We start from the raw sequence: 12,955 nt of genomic DNA on the forward strand, positions 1-12,955 counted from the left end.
ATATGTCAAGATTCTTAAAATATTTTCAATATCAATAAAATTTAAATACAAACATCCAACAAATAAATTAAATAGAGTTTTTTTTCCAGGTGACAATAGTAAAATGTAATAAACAAGTATTTCAGATTTTTCGTGTTTGTAACGAGTGATCGGATCCGGTTTTAATGACCCGGTTTTTCTAAAAACGTGTTATTTTACTCAACAGAAACACATTTCAAGGAAGAAATAATTAAAAATAGTTTAGATATACTGTTAAACATTAGAATATTTCATAAGTTTATTAGCTTTTTTTGTCAAATATGTCCAAAAAATCGTAAAATGTCGGCTTACTACTGCCTACCCATTTTACCAACTTGGAAAACAACAATCGCCGATAAAATCTGAAATAGCAAGTATTTCAATGTAAATTTTACAGCGAATACAAATAAACCTATAACAAACATAATCTGAAAATTTCAGCTTGATTAATAAAGTATTAAGACGGAAAACTGAAAAATCCTGAACAGCCCCGGTTTTTAATTTGCCCGGCCCGGGTTTGCCTACCCATTTTACCAACACTCCTTGGATAAGCATAAGTGCTTCACACTATGCTGAATTATTACCAATCAATTAATTTACTTTCTTTATAATATGTCAATAAGGAAGTACAAATGTAACTGTAATATCACATATTAATTAATTGCTTTATATATAAGCCCCAAAACTTTTAGAACTTTGAATTCAATGTCTCTCAAGGAGAGATCGACACAATTTTATGATAAGACTTTTACATGCATGATTGTCTATACAGAAGTGTTCACAGTTGAAAACTATCACTGCACCAAGGAGTGACTTTTTGTCCATTCTAACTAAAATAGCAAGTTCAAGAAAAAGGTATGATAAAATAGCTACATCAAGCTATTCTAAATAGCTTAATAAAGCTATATAGTTAATTCAAGCTACATAGCTAAATCGGGAGATTGTGCTGGACCTGTTAACTGGTTAAGTGTGGTTTATTTTGAATGACTGGGCACAGTCTGATCAGCAACCTTTGTATTTGGTCAGATGCTTCACTGCAACAGCTATAAATATATTCAGGTATTCATTCTGCGAGACACATATTGACATGCACTGACAGCATGCTGACTGTACCTGTGTACTTGCACATATGTACTGATGCATGCAAAAAATAGACATACAATAATCACTGGTGTTCAAAAATTGCCGTTCCAAAAATGTACCTTGTCAGATATGCTCTCCATGACATTCCAGCCATCTCGAGATTTTTATTGACGGTCTATGACTTTTTTTCTTTGTAAACTTAAGTTTATTATCGCAGGTATGTATCGGCTGTGTCTCTTTGCTGCCTTGACCTTACTTGCGTTCTTGTACTTATAGTATTATTCCAGGTAGATTCAAACGCCTTGATGTACCAGACTGACTAAAATTTTGGAAGTCCTCGGGATTTATTATTAGGGTGCATTCAAAGCAGAAAGGAAAATCTGAAGCGTTGAAAATGATGCACATGCAAAATGATCCAAATGCACCTATCACTTCAGCAGAAAGAGCCCAAAGATCAGTATTTGGTAAGTGATGAAACACGAATACTGTAAATTACAAACTTTTGACCAGATACATGTAATCATAAAGGTATGAGTAATCCGAATTTGTTCAACAAATAAAAAAAACAACAACAATAACAACAAAAACAGTTTAATGAGCAGCTGATGAGTTTTAATGGTAAGTTATTTTTCCCAATTATCCCCAAAATGTTGCTTAATTTCCAAATTTTAATGGCCTAGCCACCGTACCAAAAATTGGTCCGAGACCCCTGATATTTAAAGTTTTGTAGTAGTGTGTGAGTTGATTTACATGTTTAACCATTGATGAAAAATTTAGGGCTATACATGTACCTAAAATTTAAAATGAAAATGTCCCCAAATAAAGATTTTTAAATTATAATGCTTTAATTTTTGTAGTGGGTAATATTCCTTATGAGACAACAGAGGAACAGTTGAGGGAAATATTTTCTGCTGCTGGTCCAGTTGTGAGTTTTAGGTAAGATCCCATCAAGATTGTCCTCAAGGTGTCGTGGAAGTCACTCCTAGGGCAATGATCCTGTTCTGAAATAATCAATCAAGTGTATAATTTGGACAAAGTAAGCAATATTTTGTCATTGCAGGAACCACCCTGAGTTATTAGCTCACCTGAGCCGAAGGCTCAAGTGAGCTTTTCTGATCACATTTTGTCTGTAGTCCGTCTGTCCGTCCGTCTGTCTGTAAACTTTTCACATTTTCGACTTCTTCTCAAGAACCACTGGGCCAATTTCAACCAAACTTGCCACAAAGTATCCTTGGGTGAAGGGGATTCAAGTTTGTTCAAATGAAGGGCCACACCCTCTTTCAAGGGGAGATAATAAAGAATTAGTGAAAAATTATTAGCATCTTTTAAAAATCTTTTTCTCAAGAACCACAAAGCCAGGGAAGATGAAATTCATGTGGAAGCATCCTCAGGTAGTGTAGATTCAAGTTTATTCAAATCATGACCCCCAGGTGTAGGGCGGGGCCACAGTGGAGGATCAAATTTTTACATAGAAATATATTGGAAAAACCTTTAAAAATCTTCTTCTCAAGAACAGCAAAGCCATGATGAGTCATATTTATATGGAAGCATCCTCAGGTAGTGTAGATTCAAGTTTGTTCAAATCATGACCCCCGGGGGTAGGGCGGGGCCACAATGGAGGATCGAAGTTTTACATAGAAATATATAGGAAAAATCTTTAAAAATCTTCTTTTAAAGAACAGCAAAGCCCTAATTGGTCATATTTATATGGAAGCATCCTCAGGTAGTGTAGATTCAACTTTGTTCAAATCATGACCCTCGGGGGTAGGGCGGGGCCACAATGGAGGATCAAAGTTTTACATAGAAATACATAGGAAAAACCTTTAAAAATCTTCTTCTCAAGAACAGCAAAGCCGTGATGAGTCATACTTATATGGAAGCATCCTCAGGTAGTGTAGATTCAAGTTTGTTCAAATCATGACCCCCGGGGTGTAGGGCGGGGCCACAATGGAGGATCAAAGTTTTACATAGAAATACATAGGAAAAACCTTTAAAAATCTTCTTCTCAAGAACAGCAAAGCCGTGATGAGTCATATTTATACGAAAGTATCCTCAGGTAGTGTAGATTCATGTTTGTTCAAATCATGACCCCGGGGTGTAGGGCGGGGCCACAATGGAGGATCAAAGTTTTACATAGAAATATATAGGAAAAATCTTTAAAAATCTTCTTCTCAAGAACAGCAAAGCCCTGATTGATCATATTTTTATGGAAGCATCCTCAGGTAGTGTAGATTCAAGTTGTCCAAATCATGACCCCGGGGGTAGGGCGGGGCCACAATGGAGGATCAAAGTTTTACATAGAAATATATAGGAAAAATCTTTAAAAATCTTCTTCTCAAGAACAGCAAAACCCTGATTGATCATATTTATATGGAAGCATCCTCAGGTAGTGTAGATTCAAGTTGTCCAAATCATGACCCCCGGGGGTAGGGCGGGGCCACAGTGGAGGATCAAAGTTTTACATAGAAATACATGGGAAAAACCTTTAAAAATCTTCTTCTCAAGAACAGCAAAGCCATGATGAGTCATATTTATATGGAAGCATCCTCAGGTAGTGTAGATTCAAGTTTGTTCAAATCATGACCCCCGGGGTGTAGGGCGGGGCCACAATGGAGGATCAAAGTTTTACATAGAAATATAGAGGAAAAATCTTCTTCTCAAGAACAGCAAAGCCCTGATTGATCATATTTATATGGAAGCATCCTCAGGTAGTGTAGATTCAAGTTTGTTCAAATCATGACCCCCGGGGTGTAGGGCGGGGCCACAATGGAGGATCAAAGTTTTACATAGAAATATATAGGAAAAATCTCTAAAAATCTTCTTCTCAAGAACAGCAAAGCCCTGATTGATCATATTTATGTGGAAGCATCCTCAGGTAGTGTAGATTCAAGTTTGTTCAAATGTTGACCCCCTGGGGTAGGATGGGGCCACAATGGAGGATGAAAGTCTGAAATAGAAATATATAGGAAGATTTCTTCTGATGAAGAACTGCAAAGCCATGATTAGTCATTTTGATATGGAAGGATCCTCAGGTAGTGTAAATTCAATTTTGTTCAAATGATGACCACGGGGGTAGGGTGGGGCCCAATGGGGGATCGAAAGTTTTACATAAGAACACATAGAAAAAATTATTTCTTCTCAAGAACAGAAAAGCTATGTTTAGTCATATTGATATGGAAGCATCCTCAGGTAGTGTAGATTCAAGTTTGTTCAAATGATGACCCCTGGGATAGGGAGGAGCCACAATGGGGGATCAAATTTTTACAAAGGAATATATGGGAAATATTTTTTAAAATCTTCTCAAGTACAACAAAGCCATTTGTTATTTTGACATGGAAGCATCATCAGGTAGTTTAAAATTCAAGCCCCCCCCCCCACCCCCCGTTATCTTTTCAATACTGGACTGATTTGTGCTTTAGCCTAGCCAATGTGCTCAGGTGAGCGATGTGGCCCATGGGCCTCTTGTATTTACTCTATTTGTACTCATGCTGTTATAATTTCTGACTTTTATGTACAGTATTACAGAAAAATTGTTACATATTATCATGAAAGTAAAATCATGTAGTGTATATTGCAAACAGGGTTCAACAGTAACAATGGTCCTTTAGTCTCAGACTAATACATTTTCATTCAGACTAATAAAATCCGTGGCTAATAAGTCCAAGCGGACTAATAAAAATTTCTGGAAAAAAATCAAAAAATTACAGATGTCCGATTCTCAACTACTTTCACTGGAAAACCCCACATGTATTTTTAGCTTCTTAGCGGGAAGTTAGGTAATTCAGAGTCAATTCTGCGCTTAATTTTAGGACTGATTGGTATGAAATTAAACAGTTTAGCGATCATGACTTAGTATGACACATAAAGAAAGATGTCGGATGTTTGGATGTAATGTATATAGAAAAACGAACAAGATCTGGAATATGATCATAATTCCTGATCGCGAGATTTCAACGAATCTTAGAATAAAACATTTCACCTAAATGCTTTGTTTATTTTTTAAAAAAGTATAAAATGTACATTGCAATGTTTATTTTTAAATTAACCGTTAAAGAACATTGATGTTTTTTTTTTGACGGACTCATAAAATCGCGTGCAGACTAGTTAAAGTAAAGAAGCACTAGTCCGGCCAGACTAAAGCCTATAAATGTTAGTGTTGGACCCTGGCAAATATTTTCATCAAACCATTCATTCATTCATTGATTCATTCATTCATTCTCTATTTCCTCATTATATGAGATAATTTCATAGAACAAAACCAGCTGTACCAAATCTGTGTTGTCTGGTGTGTTTAAGAAGTGCTTATTCTTACAGTTTTGTAAAGCTTTTTTTTAAATCATTAATTAGTAATTATAATCATTATTTTATCATATATAGACATTGCCACAGAGCTGAACATTATGAATACACATGTATACAAAAGATAAAGCAGGGAAATTTTTGATAGCAAGAGGCAAAGCAACTTTTAATACAAAGATAATATCTGGATTTGCTGTTTATCATGGGGAATATTTTTAAAATGCACCTTTTCTTTAATGTACTGGATTGTAAGTGCAATAGAGTGTTCAATCTTATGCCTTTTTTTTTTTTTTTTTTTTTTTCGTCATTTGGTTTAGATTAGTTGTGGACTAGCAGAACTGTTGTAATGTGAAATAATGAATTTATACATACATGTTACAGATTAGTCTATGACAGAGAGACAGGGAAACCAAAGGGCTATGGATTCTGTGAGTACCAGGATGTGGAAACCGCCCAGAGTGCCATGCGGAACTTGAACAACTATGATTTCAATGGGCGGCCTCTGAGGGTGGGCGTGGCAGCTGGGGAGCAGAATAGGGATGAAATGAAGGGATTACAGCAGGCACTAGGGGGTCCCATCATGGAGGTTAGATGATGTTATGTTAGATCAATTAAAAATTAGATATTTTTAATGCAAGCTAATATACATGATATAAGGGTATGCAAAAGTAGACCATTCAATTTGTAATTATAAAAATTTAACATCATTGGAAACCCATGGTCAATCTTGCATATGCTTTTTGAATAAGCCTATGGTAGATTTACCATGCATATCAGATGATAGAACTTAATGGCTTAAGGGCTACATATAATTCAGTTATTCTAAGGGGTGGAACAATGTTAAAATTTTAATCTCCCCCCCCCCCCCCCACTTTCATCTGTAGAATGAAACTAAAAAGTGACCAATTAAATTTTTCTCAATTCCCATCAATGAAAAAAAGAAATACAAGTGTGTATTAAATGATATACACTGAGATTAAGTTATGGGAGGTAATTGTAACAATCTAAGACAACTTTCCCCAGTGATTCTGTTTTTCTAGTATTTTGTGAAGATGGGCTGAACTGTTATGGTGAACTCCATTAGAAATATAAGAACAACACTTTGACATGTTAAATGAAGAGGGTTTAGTGAATGTAATATATGACAGCCCCAAATGCAATAAATGTGTCTCTGGCCTGCATGTAAACAGTGACCTAGCTACTAGAAAAACAACTTCTTGTGGGAAAAAAAATTGCTGGATATTAAAAAGCAATACAAAATGACAACAGCTTTCACTTTTTATCATTGCTATTGGACATAGATTTGGATTGTTACAAAAGGACTATAGTTGAAGACTAGAGAAAATGTTTGAATTATGATGTAGAAGATTTTGACATTTGAACAAGTGACAATAATGATATTGAATTACATGACTAACAGGCATGGCAGATTTGCCACTATGTTCTGGAAGATCTGTCCTTCAATTGGAAATTTGCAAGTTTGTTGCTGGGAGGGACAAACAGGTCCCTCTTGTCAACAGCAAGTTCTGGAGGAATCTGGGTCTAATTCCACTATTTGTGTACAGTTTTTTAGTCCCAGTGTACTGGTTACAGTACAAGTATTTTAGAAAAGGATGTTCAGTGCGTGAGGATAAAATTAACATGTTAATGATGCCCCAGGAACTAGAGAGTATGTTAGACAGGGAATTAGAATTTAAAATTTCAGTAGGCTCTAAGAGCTCTTACTCAGACATTTTTTTCAAAGTCAACCATTGATATTTATCTGTTTCATTATCAGAAAGCAACACTCGCAAAGTCACTTAACTAACACAAGCAGTTTGTGCTGTGAACAGTGCAATAAGTGTTACAAATAGCAAACTGAATGTGGTTCAAGTTTAACAACCTTTAATCTAGTGTTGTCAAATCGGACGATTTTTAGTAGCCGGTTACTCACTTAGTTTACCGATCGAGTAGCCTATTACTCAGAAGGTTTTTCTTTAGAAATCAAAACATTCTTGTTCGCAGTATATATATAGTCATCTGTAATGTAAATTGTATGAAATGTCATTACAATTTCAGAATCTATATATTTATCTTATTATTTGTATATCGGTATATACAAAACACAAATGCACTACATATGAACTTTATTTGTAATTACAAACACACATAATATCTTCTAAATAAATTTGTTCTCGAACACCCCATAATTGTTGGCTGTTTGCGTTTTATATATCGCTGGTTTCACAGCTACATGAAAACTTCAGTCTGAGGTGTTTAAGAATATTAGTTATGCTACCCGTGTATGTTAATTCCATTTTACATTAATTTACACCTCACGGATATAAATTCAGCCATTCTTTTGAAAATATTTTGATGCATGTGACGGCATCTTCTTTAATCTTGTACTGTGGACTAGCAGAGGTTTATGTGAGGTATTTATAATTAAATCAAGTCTTCAAAACTTGTATACCCCTTGGCAATCAAAGCCATCAATTAGATAAACTGTGAAATACTAATCAAAACAAATCACTCACATTTGTAAAACGCTAGGTCGAGACTAACGTTAAATGACGGTAAATAAAATGGGGACATTATAAACAAAAATACATTATTCCTACTCATTTACTTTATAAAATTCTCAATAAATCCGAGTAACCGAGTAGCAGTTTTACTAACCGATACTTGCATCATTCGACAATTAAACGGTTAACCGGGTACTCGTTGACAACACTACTTTAAACAATACATTCTGTCACACCAGTAAATCTCGCATTCAATTTTGGATAACAAAAGGGTACTAATAGAAATGAGATTCATTTCTCATTTCAATGATGGCAGGGTGGTGCCAATAAGATGTATTTGTCAGCTGAAAGTGAGGTTAATTAAATGATAAATAAATGTACTGTTAGATGCATTGTTTGGGTAAAATTTAATTTTTGAATATTTATTGTTAAATTTTGAATCATTTTCTGTATTTTGACAGAGTCCCTATGGAGACCCAGTGGAGCCAGAGAAGGCTCCAGAGGCAATCTCCAAAGCTGTGGCCAGTCTACCCCCAGAGCAGATGTTTGAACTCATGAAACAGATGAAGGTAGCTCCATTTATGTAATATTCACAATACTTTGGTACAAATTAGTACTTTCCAATAGAATTTTTTGCTGTAAATTTTCATTTAGCTCAGTAAAATCTTTTCTTTCTTGCAGTTATGTATCCAGAACAACCCGACGGAGGCCAGGAACATGCTGCTACAAAATCCACAGTTGGCCTACGCATTACTGCAGGCTCAGATTGTCATGAAAATTGTCGACCCACAAGTGGCCATGGTAGAATCTCTATGGCAATAAAAATAACTGAATTTATAGTTTTTATATTCTGTGATGTTCAAATTTGAATTTCTTACATGTGCAGATAAATTAGTGATCATATTTTCTTCAAATTTTGTGATCAGAGAAGTGCCTCAAAATTAAACATATTTTTAAATCAGTTATTTTCCCTTATTTCCACAGAAATATCCCCCATGCATAGGGGTTTATAAACAAAAATTTAATACTACAAAAATTTTCACAGTGTTTAACCATATTGATGACTTGTATTACTGTAGGCTATGTTGCACAGAGACACTAAACAGATCCCCCCTGCCAGTGTGCCCAGCAGTGTACCTATCTCAATACCCCTCAGTATTCCTCAGGTTTGTCAGAGGCCTATCAAATATGAACACTCTAGTTATTCCAAGACTGTCAGAGATAATTCAGTATAACTATTAATCACACATGTACAATCATAGCAAGCACAATGCTTGTCTTGTGAAATGAATACATTTCTTTAAAAGGAAACAGTTGCTAAAACTTGTACTATATATAAGAGATTTTAAATTGTCATAGGTATACAGAATAAAAATGGAAAATGATTTTGAGAACTGTATTAAGTTCAAATAGTAGATTTTCTTCATTTCAGGTACAGCCAGTTTCAGCCCCAGGACCAATTCCAGGTAAACTTTTGCAGGTTTTTTTTAAGCTCACAGAGGAAATGCATCACAATCAGATCATTATGACCTTTTTAAGTCTTAAGAGCCCTCTATACACTGCACACTAAAGTGTTCTGATTTTGTGGTATTTTAATGCAGATAGAGTGATCTGCCCTTTGATCAAGAATAAAGTAAATTGGAATGTACAGTTTATTACTTAATTTGTGATCAAATCAACCATTCATAAAACTTTAATAGGCAAAGAGGAATAGATGGAACACTTCATTTGCAGGTATTTTGTCCACTGTAGTAAACAACAGTAATTTCTGTTCATCAGTACTTCATTGTCTTTGAACATTTTTCCTGGGGGTAAATGCGAGGCACCCTATGTTAAAAATATGATAGATAAGCCCAATATTTACACCTTTACACACTATAATTTTCTCAATGTCCAAAAAATATTTTCTTCTAGTGTATAGAGGGTCCTTTAATGTCAACAACAAAAATTAATAATAACAGTTAAAAATTCAGCCTTTGAATAACACATGTATATGAAATTGAGAAATCAACTTCATTTTCTGGGTGTTAATGAAGCCTTTTCCTTTGAACTGAATTTTAGCCTTAGAGTGGTACATGTATTTTTGCTTAAAATCTCCTTCTTTTTCCCACCTGAACAGGTCCACAGGTTCAGATGCCTGGAGGACCAGGACCCAGAATGGTGGGACAGAATCCAATGAACCCCAACATGCCGGGTCAAGACATGATGGGACCACGGGGTCCAATGATACGTAAGTGTCAATACATGGAGCTGTTTATAGATAGTTTGGATTTTCTTTGGCTATATAGGTAATAATGAATAAATCTATAGATGTGGCACATTAGAAAGGATCAAAAGTCTAAAAAAAAAAAATAAAACCAACTTCTCAAGGGAGTATAATTCTACTTCTATACTGATAGGGTACATAAATGTTGATAATTAAAGGTGAAATTAAAGTACGAAGTTGAAGTTGAAATAAATCAATTGCATGCATGAAACTCTACCAGAATATAGATTTGGAATCTGCAGTAATCAGGTCTCCTGTTAAATCGAACTATTAATAAAAGGCAATATTTTTTGGAAAACAGTTCAGTTTATAGAAAATATCTATCTTTTCATATAATCATTCAAAAAGATTTTTTTCATCATACAGATGTATGTTAAATAGCAATCATGCAGAGTACCTTTCATCATAATATTATAGGTTTTTTTAAATATTTTAAATGAACTTTTCTTTGGTTTTCAGGTCCAAACATGGGCATGCCCGGTGGGCCAGGTCCCAATATGGTTATACCCGGTCAGCCAGGACCAATGCCACAGGGCCCAGGACAGCAACCCATGGGACCAGGACAACAGCCCATGGGCCCGGGACAGCAGCCCATGGGACCTGGTGTGAGACCAGAGATCAGAGACCCCAGAATGATGGGCGAGCCGCGCATGATGGGAGATCCCCGAGCTATGGGTCCACGCCCAGGAATGCCTATGCCCACCACCACACAGTCTGCACCTATGCCAAGGTTACCGACAGGGCTCTTGGTAAGTGGCTAAAGATAATAAACCTGTGTTCCATAGATTATGTAGGGGTGTAAGAACACATTGAAAAAAAACAAAGAATTAAAAAGAATGTCCCATGGTTTGTGGTTAGATACAGTGTATGATTTTTTATCAAACGAGTAGTATGTTTTATCGTCAAGTCTTGGTGAGGGGATAAAAACACACAAGTTGGATGAAAAGTCATATCTTACCACAAACCATGGGAAATTCTTTTTATCACATGTTTTTCACATAGCTATTTTATGTTTTACACTTTTTAACATGCATGAATCCACAATTGATCAAATTCATGCAAAAAGCTATCACAACTATGATTCCACAACTGTGGATATGAAAACAATATTCTATAAACTATATCCACTGTATAAAGGAGTAAACATGACAATCTTTGATATTTTACAAAACCAAAAAACCCCACTTATTTTGGTTTGTAACATATTTTCACACAGTGATTTCAAAGTAAAATATTATCCGCTCGCTTGGGATTGTAAATTTAGGGCAAGACATGATAACAAATTGGTTTGTAGGGGGTTGTGCTTACCAAGAATATACAAGATTGGGAGAGATATGCATTTTGTCAGTAAAGAAGACAATGACATTACATGGTTACTGTATACAAATAAACATACTTATAACAAAGTGCTAGGGACAGTCAATTTTGCTTCTTTATAAATGTAATTCGTTATATCTGTTAGATTCACAATATATTTCAAACCATGGGGAATGAAAATCACTTCAATGTAAGCATCACTTCATTATAAGCGTCTTCACTGTAATTGTGTATAACTGTATTCTGCAATACTTTATTCTAATATGCTTTACATTTTATTTCTACAATGCTCATATATTTCAAAGTTAATAACACGATGCTGATAGATCATTCATATCTGATGGACAGGAACAATTGTTTGAATTTCCCATTCTCTCTTATTTTATTTTTTAATCTACTCTTTTATATATTAATACTTCTGCTAGTGTACACAAGTATTGTATGGATTTTGGTGTCAAAATACTAGACAAAGTCTTAATTCTTGGCTGGTTTTCCAGGGACCTGGTGGTTTGACGGGAGGACTCCCTAACTTGTCAGGAGGGGCCCAAATCTCCCCACAGGATCAGGAAAAAGTAAGCAGAAGGAAACTGGTGGCTTTGGCTGTCTAAAAACCAAGTTCTGCAACTTGGCATACAAAATAAAAATGAAACAAGCTCAAAATTTTCAAGGCCTCAAATCAACTGCTTTCGATTTTTGCAAAGAGATATGTTTGATTCAGCCACACTGTAGTTGCTTTACATGTACTTTCAAATTTTGCACTTGAATGTCATTGTTTTGTTTCAATGCCTTTTATAATACGTTCTGTATTAAGTCAAAAGATTATTTATGTTTTTAAAGAGATTTTTTTGCTGTTAATAAAATTTTAACATTTCATTCCCAGGCGGCCCTGATTATGCAGGTGTTACAGTTGACTGATCAACAGATCGCTATGTTACCTCCAGAACAGAGACAGAGCATCCTAATTCTCAAGGAGCAGATCTCGAAGAGTGCTGCTCAGTGAACCGTGGATACTAACTTCACTGCTCAGTGATCCATGTCTACTCTCTTAAAAACTCTCTTAAAAACCTACATTCTTTTTCTTTGTCAATTAAGGAATTTAAAGCATATGTTTCATTGAACATTCATTTCTTCATTAATGAATAAAGATTTCATTTTGTCATGAAATGGACTAAAATGTTGATGTTTCATTCAAATGAATGGTAAACATAGACCAAGGGGTACCAAGCCAGATGATGGCTGAAATATGAAGGGAAAGATCTTGGCACTCTCTCAGAGTAGAACAAGCATGCTGAGAGTATTGCATTAGCAATACTAGTCCCCTACCGGCAAGTGTAATCTGGTTCCCGTTAAGAATTGAAAATGCCATAATTCTGTCAAAAATCAATGAAGCGGAACGAAATGCAAACTTGATCTATAACTAATCAAGTCACATACCAAAAATTAGCTCAATATCTGAAAGTGTTTAGAA

At 35.2% G+C, this 12,955-nt stretch overlaps 1 protein-coding gene across 1 annotated transcript; it reads left to right on the forward strand.

The window, feature by feature from the left end:
* The first annotated feature begins 1,446 nt into the window (after nt 1-1,446).
* Nucleotides 1,447-12,588, forward strand: LOC133176634 (cleavage stimulation factor subunit 2-like). Its single transcript, XM_061311736.1, has 11 exons — nt 1,447-1,565; nt 1,959-2,037; nt 5,782-5,986; nt 8,366-8,473; nt 8,586-8,705; nt 8,984-9,070; nt 9,337-9,370; nt 10,024-10,134; nt 10,630-10,919; nt 11,985-12,059; nt 12,368-12,588. Exons 1-11 carry the CDS (start codon nt 1,496-1,498, stop codon nt 12,485-12,487), a joined length of 1,299 nt encoding a protein of 432 aa, XP_061167720.1. The 5' UTR covers nt 1,447-1,495; the 3' UTR covers nt 12,488-12,588.
* The last annotated feature ends 367 nt before the right edge of the window (nt 12,589-12,955 follow it).

Source organism: Saccostrea echinata, unplaced genomic scaffold (assembly GCF_033153115.1).
Source record: "Saccostrea echinata isolate AGI-Se365-2 ecotype Australia unplaced genomic scaffold, CSIRO_AGI_Sech_v1 ptg000077l, whole genome shotgun sequence".
Taxonomy (NCBI): domain Eukaryota; kingdom Metazoa; phylum Mollusca; class Bivalvia; order Ostreida; family Ostreidae; genus Saccostrea; species Saccostrea echinata.